This window comes from Zalophus californianus, chromosome 8 (genome assembly GCF_009762305.2).
Source record: "Zalophus californianus isolate mZalCal1 chromosome 8, mZalCal1.pri.v2, whole genome shotgun sequence".
NCBI classification, from domain to species: Eukaryota; Metazoa; Chordata; class Mammalia; order Carnivora; family Otariidae; genus Zalophus; species Zalophus californianus.
Genome location: NC_045602.1, coordinates 26,818,706 through 26,839,375, shown reverse-complemented (window position 1 = coordinate 26,839,375; position 20,670 = coordinate 26,818,706). Strand labels below are relative to the sequence as shown.

General features: G+C 33.9%; 1 protein-coding gene across 10 annotated transcripts in view; it reads right to left on the bottom strand.

Annotated features, from left to right (window-relative positions):
• The window catches only part of BIRC6 (baculoviral IAP repeat containing 6), a 229,460-nt gene that overhangs the window by 75,942 nt on the left and 132,848 nt on the right, over nt 1-20,670 (bottom strand). For all 10 annotated transcript variants that reach the window (XM_027620739.2, XM_027620742.2, XM_027620746.2 and 7 more), the window contains 12 exons: nt 19,448-20,010; nt 18,309-18,484; nt 17,016-17,112; nt 16,682-16,876; nt 15,609-15,809; nt 12,732-13,011; nt 11,638-11,894; nt 11,279-11,387; nt 8,629-8,850; nt 6,720-7,500; nt 5,252-5,395; nt 4,681-4,810 (listed from right to left, as the gene is read on the bottom strand). In XM_027620739.2, the coding sequence (XP_027476540.2) occupies nt 4,681-4,810; nt 5,252-5,395; nt 6,720-7,500; nt 8,629-8,850; nt 11,279-11,387; nt 11,638-11,894; nt 12,732-13,011; nt 15,609-15,809; nt 16,682-16,876; nt 17,016-17,112; nt 18,309-18,484; nt 19,448-20,010 (3,155 nt within the window). The remainder of the gene's footprint in view (nt 1-4,680; nt 4,811-5,251; nt 5,396-6,719; nt 7,501-8,628; nt 8,851-11,278; nt 11,388-11,637; nt 11,895-12,731; nt 13,012-15,608; nt 15,810-16,681; nt 16,877-17,015; nt 17,113-18,308; nt 18,485-19,447; nt 20,011-20,670) is intronic.

Here is a 20,670-nt window from a genome sequence, read left to right as displayed (position 1 = left end):
AAGGAAGCTACAAATATTTCAAAACAAAGATTACACAAGACATTATCACTAATATGGACAGAATGTAAATGCATTTAGAAGAAATTGATGAGGTAAAGCCTAATAGTCAATCCTTGCTGGTATCAATGTAATGGAATCACCACTGTTCATAAGCCAGGATACTTAAATTTCCATCTCTAGAAAACATTACAAATTACAGTGGTATTACCTCAAGGCAATGAGAAACTATTACCACTAAATTTCCTTTATTTTAGGCACAGTTCAATGTGCCTGCCACCAACATGTAATTTTGTCCTCACAACATGAGTATCAAGAACGAATATTATTCTCAAAATAAGGAAACAGGCTTTTAGCAAGGTTACTGACCTAACCTATTAATGGCAAATATGGAATTCAAGCTGAGGACTCATCCTAAAGCATTATATTAGACTCCTTATTTTACAAACAGGAGTAGAAAGGAACACACTTCAGTAATGAAGATTTGTTTTGCTATTTTTAACTTAGGAAATTTAGATACTTTAAAAACAAATACTAAGGACTTTAATAAGATAAATTCTTTGAATTAATGTTTTCTTTCATTACTTGGAATATAGCATGGTATTAAAAATCATGGAATGAGGGTGCCTGGGTGGCTCAGTCGTTAAGCGTCTGCCTTCGGCTTGGGTCATAATCTGGGTCCTGGGATTGAGCCCCACATCAGGCTCCCTGTTACGCCAGGACCCTGCTTCTCCCTCTCCCACTCCCCCTGCTTGTGTTCCCTCTCTCGCTGTGTCTCTCCCTGTCAAATGAATAAATAAAATCTTTAAAAAAAAAGTTATTATGTTTTGTATTATTTCCTACTCTTTAGCTTTCTTTGAATGTGTGAAAATATCCCTGTGATCTCAATTTCTGGAGTTCCTTCCTAACTGCAGACTGCCTTTAGAGAGTTCCATTTTTTTGTGAAATTTAAAAATTCTGTAAATACTATAAACAATAAATAGAGAATGCAACAATACTTTCTTCCAAAAACAACCAAGCAACCCCAAATGGCAAAATAGTTACAGAAGTCAGAATGAAATACTTAAATAATAAAAAATTCACACAATTAATTCATAGTATTCATAGTATTTTCAGGAAAACCAGTAAAGATCATTATTAGGTGCTAAGAACTTAACATAATGCTATCCTAGCAAATGCCAAATACTTAAAAATATCACTAAGGAACATTTTCTCAATGTTGTTTAAATTGTTCTAGTTTGGATTACCACTTCTGGTCAAGATAAAATAACAAAAACCAGATTTACTCTCCTACCTGAAATAACTAAAAACTAGAAAAGTGCATTAAGTAGTTTTCAGACAATGGCCATTAGGAAGACAGGAGAGGGATGCCTGCATGAGTCAAAACTGATGAGGCGAGCCCTAGGACTTCTACAGCTGATTGCCTAGAGTTTCCCGGGCCACAGACTGGCACAACTCAGGAGTCACCCAAGGTGGGGACAGGGACTGGGAACCCAGGAAGACAAAAGCAGCTGGCTGCAGTTTTTAGGTCACACTGCCAGGGAGGAGAGATCTGCAGAGAGAGAGCTCCAGAGACCTAGTGTCTCTGAGCATTTTATATGAGGAAATCACCAAAGGCCAAGGAAAGTACTTCTCAAAAAGTAACAAGGGGACAAACCCCAGGGTCTAAAATGAGGGCTATAATATGTAGTGTTCCCAATGCCTACTGAATTCCTAACAGAGTTCTCAGAAGGGTATTACCTCATTAGTGAGGCCAAAGTAGCCCTAGACCTTCATTTTCAAATGTGGTACCCTACTTCTATTCCAATATAGCATCTTTTAAAAATTAAATTCATTAAAAATTTAGTTCCTTAGTATCACCAAACACATTTCATGTGCTTGAGAGCTACTGTACCAGACAGTGTAAGTTTATAAAAAAAAACTTCCATCTCACAATAAGTTCTGCCCTAGATTAAAAGCAGCTCTTGTCTACCTAATAAAACTTAAACGTGGGCTCTAAAAGCAACATTGTTTTCAGTTACTGTAACTTTAACCCAAAACAAAATAAAAAATATTTATTAAAACACAAAAATATCGAGCACCCAAAAGAAGTAAAAAAGTAGAAGTCACATTGCCTGGCATCCAATAAAATTTTCTAGGCAAATAGGGGCGCCTGGGTGGCTCAGTCGTTAAGCGTCTGCCTTCAGCTCAGGTCATGATCCCAGGATCCTGGGATCGAGTCCTGCATCGGGCTCCCTGTTCAGCGGGAAGCCTGCTTCTCCCTCTCCCAGTCCCCCTACTTGTGTTCCCTGTCTCGCTGTCTGTCAAATAAATAAATTCTTAAAAAAAAAAAAAAATTCTAGGCAAATAAAAAAGCAATAATACACAATCCATAGTAAGGAAAAAATAATCAATATAAACAGACCAGTGTGTTTAAGATGATAGAGGAAAGCTTATACACTTTAGATAAGGACAAGGAGATATATAAAGAGAAGTGGCAAAAGTTGGGGGAAAAAATGAACAGAGCTTCAGTGAGCTGGAAAACAACTTCAAGAGGCCTATTAAAAATGTGTAACTGGAATTACCCAAAGAGAAGAGAGAAACAGGGAGAAAGAAAATACTTGAGGCAATATTTTAAAAAAATAAATAAATAAAATTTGATGAAATCTATAAACCCAGAGTCAAGAAAGTCAACAAACCCGCATCCGCAAAAAAACCACAAAAAAACTACAAGGCATATAATCAAACTGCTTAAAAGCAGTAAGAGAAATTTGTAAAAGCAAAAATACTGACACACAACTTTTATTATTTGAAAGCAATGTAGTGAAAAGCTATCGGAAGCGAATAAAATTAAGTAATTTTGGATTACTTGTTTTTGTTTTTATATTGATAAAATATAGACACACGTAAATATATCATCAAATATGGCTAAAGATCATAAACATGCCTTAAAAGACCAAAATACTGCTAAATAGAGGTTAAATTCAGCACTTGGAAACTTCTGGTGTTTGCTCAGGATGACTCTGTTGGACTTCTTACCCAGAGATTCTTAAAAAGCAATCAATTTATTTTTAAATATGTAGGTAATAAAGGGAACTATTCCTTCTTTTTTTTTTTTTAAGATTTATTTGAGAGAGAGAATGAGAGAGAGAGAGAGCATGAGAGGGGGGAGGGTCAGAGGAAGAAGCAGACTCCCTGCAGAGCAGGGAGCCCGATGCGGGACTTGATCCCGGGACTCCAGGATCATGACCTGAGCCGAAGGCAGACGCTTAACCAACTGAGCCATCCAAGTGCCCTATCTTTATTCTTAATAATTATTTTGTAATAATGTCTATTACTTCTCTATGATCAAGTTAAATGTAAGAAATCACAATAACTGAACTTTAGTACTCTTCCCCACTTGTCCTTCTTTTATTTAATTAATTCATTATTCATTTTTTTCTTCACCATGTAGAAGGAACAATTTCAAGGCTATGACAGAAAAAAAGTCTGTAAAATCAAATTTTCAAAAAAATTTAGCTGTAACAGGATAAGGTAGACATTTTCAAATAAGAACAAATGTTATGTATGCACTTTTAATAGTATTCTAACATTTTATTGTATAACTTGTAAAAAGAAAAGAATTAGAGTATTACATACACACTTGGGTTAGATGCAGTGACTAAAGACAAAAAAGATTCTTTTCTACCTTATTTTCTCATAGTGATCACATCCATTCACATGGTTTAACCTACTACCTATGTATGGTAACAACCTCGAAATCTCTTTAATCCAGTTTTTTATTCTAAGCTTAGATTTCTATTTCCCACTGATAAATAGACATGTTTTTTTCTGAGATACTCCTAACTTCCTACTGTTGTAAGCTTAGGTATCCCCTTAAAACGCATACAGATAGAAACATACTTACTTACATTTGTATGAGAGAATGCAAACATTCTTAAATTTCATTTATTTTTTAATCTGACAACATACATAAAATCATAATACTCTGAGGGGCAGAGTGTGTGTCTTGCTTTCTCTTATACCCTCAGGGCTGATTACTGTGCTTAGGTAGAAGATGCTCAATCAACTCAACACTGATTTCATTCACAGGATTTCTGAGAGGCAATAAAATCAAACTTTCTACAGTGGATTTGCATTCTGCCATCAAAAACTCTTTTTATTTTAATAACCTGTATGCTGTTCAAAGGCATCATCTTCATCTTAGAATATAGGCAAGAACCTAAGGGAAAATTTCTCTCTGCTTTTTTCACTATTATAAACAATAAGGTCACCAATCCGATCTACCTACTTCATTCTTCTCTCTTGACCATTTCACCCTAAGAGCTAGTAAATGTTTATTAGAGTCCTGCCATCCCAACTAATGGCCTGCAAATCATCTATTATAAGACAACCAGATGGTTTGTGAGAAAATTCCATCAACGGCTTCCCAAGGCTTGTCAACATTTCCAACTGTCCATTCTGTCATTACCTCACATAACACACATGACACCAAAAGAACTACAGGTGCTAGAATATATTGTACATTTTGTCCCTTTCATCAGCTTCTTATGCTTCAAAATGTGAAGACATATTGACCTTTTCTATTCATTAAATAGTTGCTGAGGCAGTAGATGCATTAAAATAAACAGTTACAAAAAATAACAAAATTCTACAGAATCTAACATAAAGTCAAAGACAAATTAATACTTAAATCTGACTTGCCTGACACTCTGTCAAGAACTTCTGATAATGTTGTTGAGACTGGTAAATGAAGTGTGCGGAACTTATGGCCTGCTCCGTACATTGGATGCTGGATGACATGGCTTGTGGCATTAATTCTACCTTTATACAGCTGAAAATTCAAAAGAAATCAAGAAATGATTTTTTGATACATGTACCATTATAAAACAATTTCAAAAGCATAAAAGAATAAAAAATTTTAAATGCACACAAAATATGAAAGGTTTATTTTGTATTTATTTTAAAATATGGTGCATTTGCCATTTGATTTGTTGGTCAACTTCTGTATTAGCACCACTGTACCTAATAATCAGTCACTTTTTCGCCCAACCAAATTACACTTTTCATGGTAGGGTATAATTAGGCTATTCATCACAAGGAGGGTTATCCAAAAGAGATTTTTAAGTCCTATCATTGAGTATAGAGGTTATTCTAGTTTGTTTGTTATGTAAGAAATTAATACGTAAAGGTGACTCCAGGTTCTGATATGAAATTATGAAATGTCTTTGCATACGGCTAATTATTAAGATTTATTTAACTGTTAAATACTCACTGGACAAGGAGACTGAAGAAACATTGTCACTTTCTCATCTTCCAGCATCAATTGCAAAAATAATCTACGTATAAACCCCGAAATGTTCCCTGACGTTGGAAGATTCCCTCTTTGAGGAGATGTCTGAAAAAGTTCACAGAGAACCTGGCAAGTAAAGAGATTTAAAAAGTTAAGTGCACTATTTACCTGCAGCTTTGTACTTTAAAGAATAAAAAAGACTATCCCCACAGGAAACTCCTGTGACTAAGAGAAATTACTACTACAGGGTTTTCACATTATAAATACCTAGCATAACCAAGTTACTTTTAACTTTAGTCAATATCAATGTCGTTACAATGCAATAAAAATTATGGAAAAAAGGGTATTAGAAATATAACACAAGGCCTTATTAAGAAGCTGAGAGATGAAAATTAAGCCAGAAAGCAACAAGTCATGAAGTTTTCATGCTATCCAGAGGCACAAGCCAAATTTTCAAATACTCCTGTCCTTGGTTAAAACTGATAATTTAACCATTTCCTTTTAATTAGGCACATTAAGCAGATATAGTTTCACAATAATTACTTTTGACAGTAAAGTATCTTGTTATTCTTCTCAACAAAGTTAAATCAGTATTTTTTTGAAAATTATTATTAACTATCCTTCTAGATATTAACAGTCAGCCCTGAATAAGCACTCTAAATTATGGAGTAAAAAAAAAAAGAAGCTGATTCCTATTTACTGGTGCCTACCAGATATCAGACAGACTCTATTCTATGCTAGTTACTTTTTATACATTATGGTTTTTAATGGTCTCAAAAACAATCTTTGAGGCAGGTATTACCATTCCCATTTTATAGGCTAACCAACCTGATGAAAGTCAAAACAGCTAGAAAGGAGCAGAATCTGGCAAAAATCAACTAGACTTATTCTTGAAATAATTCTAACTTTCAAGATTTTGGCCCCATGGACTTACTACAATAAAATCATCTCTTACATTTTTAATGTGTTTTGTCAAGAGTCTCCCATCTGAAAACTATCCTGATGTCTGCTTCATTAGAAGCAAACCAAGAGTTGTAGCAATCCAGTTACAACAAAACACAAAGCCTCACTGCAGATGAGATGCTCAATGACCACCTCCAAGTGGTCACTCCTCTTTCAGAAGCTGAAGTGCTGTTCTTCTGGGCTTGTTCTTTTTATTGGATTGGGGGGGTTGTGAGTTTAAAAGGAGGAAATGTATCAATTACAGTTAGAATCGCCATTAATTTGCCCATTATTTCATCAAAAGGAATATGTGACACTTGAGAGGAGGAGGGAGCAGATATCATCAATACTTTAAGTATGGTTTAAATTCAGATCCTTTAATGCACCGGATCCCAAACTACATCAACACCTGTAACACATACCCCTTTCTCAACTAATTTCATTAGTGTTATTTAACAGTGCATTAAAATAAGATGCCTAAAACATAAGCCAATTTTTGTAATCTTACCTGGGCCATCAGTTTTTGATTATTAGGGTGGCATGAAATGCACTGCAGAAAGAACGCAACAGTCGCATTCTCAATTGCTGTCCTCTGTTGAGTAGTCAATCCTGTTGGAGCAGCTGAAGAAAGAGAGGCTGATCTTGCACTAGTCTGTTGGGCACCTAAATTATGTCCTCCAGAAGTGGACCCAGAGTGACACAATAAAAACAGAAGTGCTGTCCACAGTGGATTGACTTCAGACCCACCAAGCCAGTCTTTCATAACATGGCTACTGCCAACTTCTGTCAAAAACCTAAGAATAGGAGCAACCAGGTCTGCTGTGATAGGCATCTTATTACATTGCTGTGCAACATGATGCCGCCTGAGCTTGTCCTGGGAAATATCTATTGACTGAGCAATGCTTTCTGAGTAAGAAATGTGACTAAAGCAAAAACTAGCCAGACTCCTCACCAGAAGAGAAGGCAAACCTGAGTCCAATAATTGTTTGATAGCTTCTGGAGACTGAGAAGAGGACGCAAGGGTCGCCAAATGTGATTCAGTTAGTGCAAGAGGTGCTTGTGCATTTTTGGAGTCATCTGTTAAGGATGAAGTAAGATCTTGCTTTTTGCTATCATCAGTCATGGACAGTCTATGATGACACTGCACTGGAGGAGGGGTAATTCCCATCCAGCCCATGAGCAAAGAAAAATAATTTGGATGTATATGACACATGGAGCAAAGTAGACTGTCAACAGCTTTCTTCAAAACCATATTGCAGGGAAGAGACATGGACCAATTAAAAAGTAACCTAGGAGAATAAAAGATGCCAGGTTAACATTATGTATGTATCTTTAGAAAGACCTCATTGTTTCTAATACTTCTATTAGAAATCAACCTATACTCTATAAAATTATAAAATCTGTAAGATAATACATTTTATTTGACAAAACAATATTTTGTCAATTGATTTCGGGAAGACTGCTTGTGATATATATTATTTAAGTATTTAGGTAGACAAAGTTACATCAGACTTGTAAAATGAGTACAGAAAATCAAGAGACCTATATTAAAATGGATCTACCATTGTCTGTGTGATCTCAAAAAAAGTCACATAAAGAAACACTGAAAAATTATACAAAAAGAAACGTTTAGATTGAATTTGACATGATTGATGGCTTAAAATTCACGTTTGCAAATCAGAAACTATTAGGGAGTTTCACTATTAAGTCATGGGTTATGCCAACTGAGAAGGCCAAATATGAAAATGACAGACTGAAGGACAAAAGGCCAACCTTTTAAGAGTCATGGAATGCCTCAGAAATAAGTACAATATTCTTTTACAGACTTAGCAGTTATCAGGCAGTAAGTTCAGCAAAGCCTTAGCTGAGGAGAACAACTGTATCAGATATCTAGAAAGTAGTAAAAACAACTAAGCATAAAAACTCTCCGAAGTAGTAACTCTTTCAAAATTTCCAGCTATACTTTTTCTCCCTAGTTGTACATTAAAGATAAAAAAAAAAAATCTGGTGGGGTGGGGGCTGGGTGGCTCAGTCAGTTAAGCGTCTGACACTTGATCTCAGCTCAGGTTTTGATCTCAAGGTGATGAGTTCAAGCCTCGCACTGGGCTCCACGCTGGGCATGGAGCCTATTAAAAAAAAATTCTGGTGGGTAAATTTGCAAAAAAGAATAAACACTACGAACTGGAGGAACACATACATTAAACACTCTGATTTTAGGTGGGAAAAGCACGCAATGACATGAATATAAATTAATTAAATTTGTATGACACTTATTTCAAAATTAAACCTGACTAAATTTAACTACTTTCAAAGTATTATTATTGTCCAAATAGGCATATAAAATACTGTTTCATCAAGTGAAAACCTATAAAGATCTAGTACTGGGGAAAAAAAAGGATTTCAAAAATCATACTTACTCAAAGAGCTCTCGGTCCAGCAGCGCTGGTAAATCATACTCTACAAGCAGTTCGTAACTATGCCACAGAATTGCTGCCACACAGTGAAGATGAGAAGGAGATGGCATGAGAAGACCATACTCTACTGCTGAAGAGTTAGGACACATGTAGCTCATCCTGCCACTTCTCCTCATAGCAGCCACTCTTGCAGAATCACTGACCCATTTTAACAAGGCCTGGATTCTTAAAAGAAAATGAATTCAGATAACCAATTATACCACAACTGATATTTAATATGGATAAATATCACCATTACATGTAAGCAACATATATACGAGAATAACATACTGTTTTCAGTAAATTTAATCTAAAATAGGAAGAAAAAGGAATTTATATAAGCAGAAAGAATATAGTAGTTCTAGTTTTCCCATAACCTTACTATTCTTAACTAATGAAAATGTTTGAAATAACATAACTATAATTTTGCAAATATTAATTTAACTCATTAAAAAAACCCTATCACTATCTGAAATTACAGGATACAAAGCTTAACAAATTCACTATCTCTTGTAAATTTTATCTTGTAACAAATCCACACAACCTAGAGCAGTAACCTGGTACTAATTCTTCATTGTGCAGAACCTCATGTAATATAGCACATGTGTTATACCTCTGGTCCCCAACCATTAAATACTAGTAGCAGTCACCCACCCCCCTTCACGCTGAAAACAGAATATAGCCCCAAAATATATACTTTTTTTCAAGTGCTACCCTACCCTCAATACCCTGGAGCAAGGCGCTACTGACCAAGAACAAGACTTTTTAAACCAGTAAGGCTTTGGAGTTTATATAAAATACAGAAAATGGGATAAGATTTATAATTGAGTTCTTAAAACATGGTGTTTACATTTTTGTTTGCCTTCAAATTTCTAGATCTTAAGATTCTTTGTTTCACGGTAAAAGAAATGGGGGTAGGAAGGTATATAAATCTACTCAATCCTCCTCTCTGCCCTGAAGGACAAGACCCTTTAAATTTCATACTACAGGAAATTAAGAGAACTCAGAAAAAGAGAAGAGAGATGAGGAAATTATGGAGTAGTAAGATTTTCTCAGTCCATAGAAGCCAACCATCTTGTTATTATGTGAGTTCTAAGACAGTTATGTTTTAAAAAGTATTATGCAGTAAAAACAACTTTGTTTAGGGTAATTTTCTTATGATAAAAACCATAAAACTATTAAAGAATCAAGTAATTTTAAGAGATTTTAAGAAAACTGTTCCAGAAAAATATTTAAAACTCATTTTTTATATTCTTTTTAACCCTATTAACCATTACGATTCAAACTTGGCAAAAATTTCTTTTATCAAAAAATATTTTTTAAAAAATTCCAACCTATTTTTAAATAAAAATATAATTCATGTAAAGGAAGAAGCTTAATGGAAGTCAGCTTATTTAATATTGTGAAGTTATCATGCTGAAAATAAATTTACTTGGTTAAATGTCATTTAAACATTTTTAATCAAAAAATATGAAAGCAACTAGCCTACAATAAGTAAAAGCCATTACATTATCAGTGGTTAAAGTATATTTACCAGGCACCTTCCATGCCTGACACTACTATATACTCCCAAGTCTGACCTATATAAATCTTCCCTTGTGAATGACAGTACCCTTTCTCCTCAAACCAAAATAAAAGCTGGATTCAATGAACTTGTTGGACACTCTAGTATCTGGCACAGTGCCAGGCATACAGCAGCTACTCAGTAAATACTTATGAGTTAAGTACCCACAAAAATTAATGATTTGTTAATTTATAAAAAAATTAATAAAATATCAAAAGATTTTCTCAAATATTAATCAAAATATTAAAGGATAACATAACTCAGAAAACAAAAGACTGTCTATAGAATCACGTACTCTATAAATGTTCTTCTGATATAAATGATATATATAAAACAAGAGAATGCCAAATCACCACTCAAAAATTTACCAATAAAAGCATGTTTCAAAAATACTTGGTGTTCTTACCAATTTGGAGGTAGAAGACATCAAGGAAGAACTACACTAGCAAAACTCATGTAAAAATTACCTTTATAAAACATCACTAAATATCTAGGTGAAATGTTCAGATGTTATTTACTTCGTATGATTAGCGTTTCACTTTGTGGTAGGAAAGAGAAAAAAGGTAGAGCGTCTAATGAAAAGCTGTCAATGAATATTATAAATAATAAGTAATCAAAACAAACACTATTATCATTTCAAAATAGTCTATGTGCCTAATATGGACACAACAGTCCTATATTCAGAAACAGTAAATACTACCTTAGATAGTATGATTATGAGACCCATTACAATTTATAAAGATCTCATCACAACATGGTTCACGTAAAAATATGTAATATTTTATTCCATTCCAATCAAAAATATTGATTAAAAATTCTATTTGGGTTCAAATTTGCTTAAAATAGGTCCAAATATATAAAAATTTATGTTAAATGTTCACAAAAATCCCTAAAAGTTGTATCATGTAAAGCATACAGGTAAACATGCAATATAATCAACAGTCTTAACTTTTATGAAACACTCTAAGGAGAAAATATGACAAGTAACATTCACTACCATGTGACTGTGTGTATTTGAGTCCTTAAACAAAAAACAAGATCAACATATACCTGTCCTTTGTTCCAGGATCCTGAGTTGTTCCAAGCTGGTAAAGAATATCTATTGTAGAATCAGAAGAGAGTCCATTCAGTCTTCCAAAAAGTAAAGGGCTGTTCAAATCTTGCAATAAGGAACCAAAAGAAAGTTTGCTCAATTAGCAAATGGGATAAAATTTGCTCAATTTAATTTTAAATTGTTAATTAAAAATAATTCTTCTATAAATTACAACAAAAATAACAAACCAACCCCTAAAACATTGAAGCTAAAATGGAAATTAATTTCAGAAACAGTTTAGTCATAGAGATCACATAATTCAACTGTCATTATTTTGCAGCTAGGTAAAACTTAAACTATCAAAGTTAAGTGTCACCTGTAGGATCACTGCCTGATGCTGCACAGTTTCTCAGAAGAATGTCTATAAGCTTCAGGCCAATTCTAGTGGACTGGAGTCCTATCTTTACAAGCACGACCTCAATGTTGGGTGAATGCATTCCACAGTATGGGGACATCAATAAGGCAGCACAAGTCTGTAGCAGGTTAGCAGTAGGTGCGGCCGCACTGGCCATCATTCCTTCCAGATCACTGATGTGAGTAAGGCAATGATGTAATAACCGTAACCATCCGATACTGAAATATACAACACAAAATGGTTTATGTGGCAAATTTAAGTAGCTCAAATTATTTCTGGGGTAAAACAAATCAGCATGTTGTGTTTCATAAATAACACCGATCTGTGTAAGAAAAAAAGATGCTGTAAGATCAATAAGGAATTAAACACATTAAGTTTCCTCCATAACACAACAAATAATACTAATCGCGTTTAGGAACTACATGCTTGTCTTTTTTTTTTAGTCAGAAAATGTTTTTACATATACATATATTTATATGTTTAAATATAAACTGCATAAAATTATAGCTGTGCAAAACTATAAAGTCTTGGCAGCTTGAGAATAAAACAGAAACCCTAAATTTTCTTCTCAGGCAAAACTTTTAACAAACCAGTCTATATTATTATCACCTATCAAACTTTACCAAATGAAAGTGAATTAAAGGATATATTCAGGTCTTGGTTTACTTGGTTAATCTGAATCTAACCCTTCTACTAATTGGCATTTAGGAATTACCATATTAAGACTAGGTCTCTGTCCATATGGTCAATTTGTATGGCTCAGATGTATCCTAGTGACAGACACTTGGAAATCAGACTGTGATCCAGAAACCCATACTTACATATACCACATTGTAGATTATCTCAAGAATTAAACACACATAAATCTCAATTTTAACCAGCCTTAAGTTCTGGTTCTACAGAATCAGTGTCTCTACTGTACCTGATAAAATTATGGGATTACATAAATTACCTATGGAGCAAAGACCTTCCTAGCCCTAAAAAAGAAGCCACAGAATAAATAATTTCATAAAAAACTCAGAAAGCTTTTTTTAAAATTGAGATACATAACATACCTCGTTTTGGATACCTGATCTTCAGATGGAAGAAAGGGATTATTAACTGTTGCTGAAGAAGTGGTACCAAAAGCAGTGAGGCCCAGTAATTTAATCTGTGAAAGGCCTAATGTGCTGGCATCTCGTGGGCGATGAAGTCTAAGGCAGACAGCAGAAGCTACTTCAGCTTTTACCAGCTGAATTTTTATGTAGGTGAGACCACTTGTGACAACAGGAGTGGACAAAGGTAGCATGTTTACCCCATCTGCACTCACTTCAACAGACACTGAGGATGGGCAGGCTGTAGGAAAAGCATATTGAAAGGTTACTCAAGAAAATGTGAACTGGACTTCATGGTTTAGTGGAAATCCTAGTAAAATAGCAGCTTTTAGTTATATTCATTATGAATTTGCAAAAGAAAATTTATATGCCACATCATACTTTGTCAATGACTTTCAAAATAACTGATTTTGGAACTATTTTCCAACATAAAATATGAGACCTACAATATAACAAAGAGTATTTTAAAAATTCTAAGATTCACCTAAAAAAAGATAACTGAATATATGTAATCCACATATATACTCTTGAGTCTCTACAAGAAAAAAAATTGCCAGGGTGCCTGGGTGGCTCAGTCATTAAGCGTTTTGGCTCAGGTCATGATCCCAGGGTCCTGGGATTGAGACCCATGTTGGGCTCCCAGCTCAGCAGGGAGCCTGCTTCTCCCTCTCCCTCTGCCTATCCACCCTGCTCATGCTCACTCATGCTCTGTCAAATAAAGAAATAAAATCTTAAAGAAAAAAAAAAAAGAAAATTGCCAAATTGGCAATTGCTCTATTATTCCTACTTTACTCAGAATTATCACCAACAATGTGGGACATCTTATTAATATGCCCTGGTTTACTGCTGTTAAGTCATTTGGGAAAGAAGAATATAAAAAAAAAAAGTGCTTTTCTACCAACTCATTATTTCAGTACTACCATATTGCAATGATTTTTAATACAGCTGAGTTTAAAAACTGCTTTTGCCTCAATATTTTATTTCCCTTTCAAAATTTAATGAAACATCAAGAAGATTTTATTTTAAATCATTTTCTGCTAAAATTTAGGTAGGCTCAATGAAGTAATATGGGAAAATTATTTCTAACATAACATGGAAGCCCAGATAAGAAATATATCTATCAACTAAAATGACCTTTGAACTTTGATTTTAAATTTAATGATAATAATTGGAAGTAACTTTTACTATATGCCAATTACATGCTAGGTTTACACTGAGAATTAGCAAAGTCATATCAATTTTGAAATTTAATCTTCACTTTTGAGAAAAGTATTATCCACATTTTACACAAACTGACAAAAGTCTAAGAGATCAAGTAATCCAAATTCTTACATGAACAAATGGCACATTCTATAATCAGCCCATATTTGATTCTAAAGACTATGTTATTTCCAATGGAACAAAATATATCTTCAATTTCTGCTCCAATCCAATAATAAAACCAAAATGTTTTACTGAGCACACTTATAGTAGGGAACACCTAACCTAGTGATTTTTTTTTTAATATCAAGTGTGTGTGCCTGAGTAGGGTGGGGTGGGGGTGGGGGCATAGGAATGGGGGCATCGGGGGTGGATGAAAAGAGGGAGAGAGAATCCTAAGCAGACTCCAAGCCCAGCGTGGAACCTGACGCAGGGCTCAATCTCATGACCCTGAGATCGTGACCTAAGCCAAAATCAAGAGTTGGATGCTTAACTGACTGAGCCACCCAGGTGCCCCAAACCTAGTCATTTTTTATAATGAACAGAGTTCATCCTTGTAACATTCTTTCCATCTCAGTTCCCATGTGCAAATTCCAGCCCCACTGCAAAGCCACCATTTACAAGGACCACTCTTACTCCTTCTAAATAAAAGCAATTTCTTCCTCATCTTAGATTTTCCTCTACAACTTATACTGACTTATATTTTACAATACAGTTGTTTTTGATCGGCAAAAACACTGAATTCATGCATTTTCCTTCTGCCATTATATCTGTTTTTATCTAAGAGGTGTGAATTCCAGGGAGTAACAGTAGTCTAATCTTGCAAGTGGAAAATTTATTCTTCCACATATGCCACGGATCTACAAAGTTTCCCACAGCTCTTCATCCAATTATTGACATTTGACAACAATGAGAATTAATCAGCAACAAAAATGAATGTGACAATCTCAACAATTCTGTAAAAATCACTATGTTTATACTGAAAGAATTTGGGGATAAAAAATGCAAAATAGTATTTCACATTCCTTTATGAATACCTGAAAGAGTTGTTGCTCCTCTTACTGTAAAACTTGTTTTCTAGAAATTCTTTTAAATTATTTAACTTGCAAAGTGACAAAAACATATCAAAATGAGTGATACTCAAAATAGTACAAATTAAAAAATTCACACTCAAATATCCAAAATATTACAATAAAATATTCCTTACATGTAATTATCTTATAATGGGAAGGGGGAAAGACAAATAAATCTAAAAGATTTAATTTCACATTACAGGACTAGCACTGAGGACAGGGATGGAGAAAATAATACTGCTATCTACAGGGGTATAAACTAACTCATCTCAATGCTACAGCTTAATTTGGGAGGAAAGGCAAGGCCAAATTATATATAACTGAAATATATTTGTCTGGATTTCATGCAACATTCTATTTGTTTGAGGGGAATAGCCATGACAATTCATTTCATGGGAAATGATTCAGTGGTAATGTTGAATATTATACAAGAAAACTACAAAATTAAGCAATTGGGGAATCGTACCTAAGTGTATCCCTGTTTGCTAAATATTTTTCTTATTTTTAACTGTTTCTCGTTTACAGTTTATTTTCATTATACTTCCTTACAAAAAATATGACTCACTTGCAAGAGATGCAAGGTGAGGTTGGATATGTATCTCTTTCAGAAGTACTGCTGCAGGAAGGTGAATGGTAAGGTCGCACCAAGCCTCCTCCGGCAGAAAGATGTAGGACCAAGCAGCAGAGCGAGCTCTTCTATGCGGTGGCGTGGCCTGTAAAAGCACCTCAGCTGGTTGGGCAGTAGGACTGCTAGAAGTAATTGTACCTACAGCAAAGATTTTAAATATAAAAAGAACTTTGTAGAAGAAACCAAATAAAACATCAAGAACTATTCAAATCATAATAACTAGAAAAATTAGCTAAAACGGTGACATATGCTACAAATGTGCTTGTTAGTACATATAGCATGATTTGTCACAGTATTTACAAAACATCAGGACAGCTAGTCAACTTGCAAGGTGGCAAGTTTATTATTGTTGTCTAATTTCTTTGTACTCACATGTCGAATGAAAACTAAAGTAGTAGTAACAACAAATCTAGCACAACTCTCAAATAATTTAAGTAAAAATACTACGTTCAAGACAAACTTCAACTTGAAAATAATCACCTTTATTTTAGTTGTCACTATTCTTGAGTTAGAAATATGAAAGAAATATATAAAAAGAAACTATGTAAGCTGGGAAAAGGAGTATATATTTATATATACAATATATAATTTTATAATATATATTATAAAATAAATTTGTATACATAATATATATTTATATATTTAAATCTTTATATATTTATATATTTAAATCTGAAGCTACTTTAAAAAAATCATGCAAAATAAGAAAGAAAAAGTCCTTTAAACTGATTAACATTTACAATGAAAACTGATCTAAGAATTTGCTATTTAGTTTCACAAATTGTTTTACTATTTAACTCAGAAATAAAAACAAATGTGATTGCTAAAAAACCATTAAAAACTTCCCTCTCATCAACAGATAGTTTCAAAAACGGCTACCTTTAAAATCAATTGTTTGTAATTGGTGTTACTGTAACATGATCAACTTACTTCAACAACTATTTCTGCTTCATACCAGCTAATAAACTATATAAACCCAAACCAATATGATTTAATAATTCTTTTCTTACCCAGGGGTGCAAAGTTATGGATCCCTTCTGCATTGTCAGGCTCAGAAGCTAGTATTCTTGTTTTCAAAGTGCTATCAACAGCTTTATTCGGACCAGAGTCAAGAAATTTCATAATAGTTGATACCATACTTCTTGCAGTGTTTACAATAGCCCTTGTACTAGTAACCATATTGTTGCAAATCAGCTGAACGCCACCTAAATTTACAAAGAACACCAAATGAAAATTACCTTAAGATAGTTTGACACTGAGTCACCTTTTGCAGAACACTACAAAAATGAGATCATACACTGTCAAATGATTATACTAAATGACAATTTCTGGAATTTATCTTACCCATATCATGGAATGCTTTCAAGGCATCACTAGTATCCAGTACTCTCAAAATAAACCACAACAATGGTTCAGATAATTGGCAGGTAGCAAGAGAGCCCTTAAAAAAGAAAGAAAGAAAGAAAGAAAAAAGTGTATTGTGACTTTAAAATCTTAATTATGAATTTCCTGTGAATCAGAAAAATTAAACTTATTAAATATATTCTTTTATAGTTAATTATTCTAAAATGGCAGCCTTAATCTAAATCACTAAATATAACATATCTCCCAAAATACATAAGAAATTTTACCTGAATTAGAAAGGAAGTGTAGTCTCCTCTCTGAACTCAGAGTATTTTTTTAAAGCATCTGTCTATACCTACTACTATCATTTTTGACCTTAAATGGGCATTGATTTTGTTTTCCATTAGACACTAATTTCATTTAAAAATGGATCCTTCTCAGGGCACCTGGGTGGCTCAGTCAGTTAAGCATCTGCCTTTGGCTCAGGTCATGATCCCAGGGTCCTGGATCGAGCCCCGCATCAGGCTCCCTGCTCAGCGGGGAGCCTGATTCTCCATCTCCTCCCGCTCCTGCTCTCTCTTTCTCTCAAAAAAATAAATAAAATCTTTAAAAATAATAATAAAAATAAAAATGGATCCTTCTAAAATATCTATCTACTCATGGAAAAATATATGCATATATATATCACACATATAAGCAATAAAGTTTTTAAGAAAATGATAATTTTACACTGACAAAATACTTAAAAAAGTATGTTTTAAAACCTATATTTGAAAAAACGGTAAATGGACTAGAAGTTAAAATAATCACACTGGTTCCTACAATTTCATTTTATAAGGAAAGAGAAAAAGCAGTAATATTCTAACCTCTTTTACTTTTAAAATTACCCAAATCCCTTTCAGCTGAAAGGAAACTAAACATGCAACGTAACTTGAAAAAAAGTTCCATTAAATTTTCATATGTAACATCTACAGAGAACATTTTGCTATTCAACTATGCTATTTCTAGGGGAAAAGAAAGAACTATTTCTTGAGACAATGGGGGAAAAATCTAAAATTTAAGAATATGTTAAATGTTTTATTCTTATATCACTGTGGTCATTTCTGACAATACCAACTCTAGAAAACTTTACATTCTAACTTCTAGGAATAGTCTATAGTTCTCACACCTCATGCCGCTGCTCTTTTTCCAGTATATGATATGAGTCCTCTGTTCCCTGTTCTATAAATAATTCTCTATTCCCACTGCTAGAAACTATTTACATTACTGAAATATTTGCTGGATTGAACTTACTTGTCTGCCCATATATCCACAGGCCATATAGGTTAAAATTGGCTGCAGCATCATATGGACTGTAGAAGCTTTTTTACTGAGGGTTGTCAGTATGGTAAATAATCCATCCCCAACTGATATGGCATCTAACCCACCATGAAAGTTCTCATGTTTGGTAAGATGTAATCCACTTGCTCCTAGTTTAAATAAAAAGATTACACATTTTTTTAAAAGTATATCCTTAAAAACCAATAATAATTAAAACAGAAGCTTTAAAGTCATTTCTCCTGAAACCACTGAACGATGGATATGTAACAGTTTTATGTGTGTGTGTGTACATGTATGTATGTGTATATCTATCTATACGAAACTGAGGTATTTATCATAGCATTCAGTAAAGCATATTTTTGGATATCTTCTTACATGATATACCTCTATTGTTGGTGACAGTAAGAAGTTGCTCTATGACTGAGCAACATCATCTTACACGTTAGCAATGTATGGAGAAGAAAGGAAATGGATAGAAAGTCAGTGATGTGGGTACATAACTGCACTTTAAATCATCTAATTAAAAAAAAGGATATGATGATTGTTTCCCTTACCCAAAGAATTAAGTAAAAATAGACTGGAATGAATTTTGTCACAATTTACAAAGTTTTATTATTTGAAAAAAATTAACACAGATATTATTTTTCAAACAGGCAGAAAAGTTAAGCAACAATATAGAAATTTTACACTGATGTATTTGTCACAGAAAAATTTTATATTTCACTTAAGAAAATGTGAATAAATAAACCTTACTGGTTCCCTAATACAAAATTTGATGTGAAATTCTTCATCTATAAAACATTAGAGATGTACAACTATAAATTGTGGTACCTTACTTAGAAGACTGACTTTTTTCTTAATTTAACAAACTGCAAGTTATTTGGTTAGTAATTTCTAATTTTTAAAAAATTCACACTTAAAATTCTTCCTAATTTCAATTTCACTTATTGATAGAAGCCACTCTATAGAAGTTTTTACTTACATCATGCTAAGAAGTTTGCAATCAAGTAGCTTTACACTATAAGGTAATAAAAAAATGAATCTATATGTTGCTCATGAAAAGAGATACAATACCCGAAACAAGTATAAGATGAAATATTCTCAATACGTACCAATTATCATCGCCATGGCACTGCTATTACATAGGCCCAGAGCAGACAAAATCTGGCTCATGATCTGTTGGTTGGCTAACACTAAGTCAGCGACATATGCAGGTGATCCTTGAATACCACTACTGCTTCCATTACCATCCTTGCCTCCTGAGACTTTTTCTTCATCTGAAACACTGTCTGTTGTATTGGTGGTCACAGACACTCTTGCACTGTATTCTCTATTGTCTGAAAGAGGCAGCTGTACTAAAATGTTAACCAGTTTTAACAAATCGAACATGAGTTGATCTCTTGTCATTTCACCACAAACTGCTTTTGCATCACCTGGACGAATGAGGTTGGCAAAGAGTCCCCCAAAGCATGCTCGAGCACCGACTGAGCTATCAGATCCACTTCGAGACATTACTTTGTCTGAGCAAGTGATATAGTGGTGCACTAAAAAGGTGACAGACTCTATTACAGCAGAAATAGTACTAATGGAAACAACTTCAAAATTCTGCTCCAGAGTAAATTCTAAAAGCTTTACTTGGGCATCAAGAGGTCCTTGGCCTGTCTGGAAAGCACCCCTGCAGAAAAAGAGAGGATTAAAAATTAATCCCTGTTAAACTTTTTTAAAAAAGTAACCATCACAACACAAGAAAGCTAGCAATTAAACTCTTGGTATTCACTATTTCATTTTGCAGGCAAATAGTTTCAATCTCCTCTTGAGTTGTTCTTACTCTCTTCTCCATTTTACACAAAATCAAAAATGACTTCCCCTCCAAATAGAAAACCAAAGGACAAGTAAATCAAAGAGGTGATTTTGAAACCCCAGACTAAAATATTTCAGCATCACATGGCACTCCTCATGATGGAATAAGCTCTGGTTTTTCATATCCTCAAATGGTGCTATTTTAAACACTCTGTACTGATTATGATGTTCAAAAATTAAGATTCAAATAATTTTTATGCATCAAAATTAAATGTTCTCCAGTTCTGCTCATGCCTAAGATATAAAAAGCTGGAGAGAACAGTGCCTCCAAATTAACAAGAGAAAGTGAAACTAGTTATAATGTCACATAAACCCATCAGAGGGCTTGAAATCCATGAAAAGACAGGCACCTCCAAAAAGCACTGGCTCTCCTATGACAGAATTTGAGAAGAGACACTGGCAACATTCAAATGAGTAAGAAGAATTCCACTAAAATATTTAACAACTTGCTAAATCCTGGTGTATGCAAGGGTAG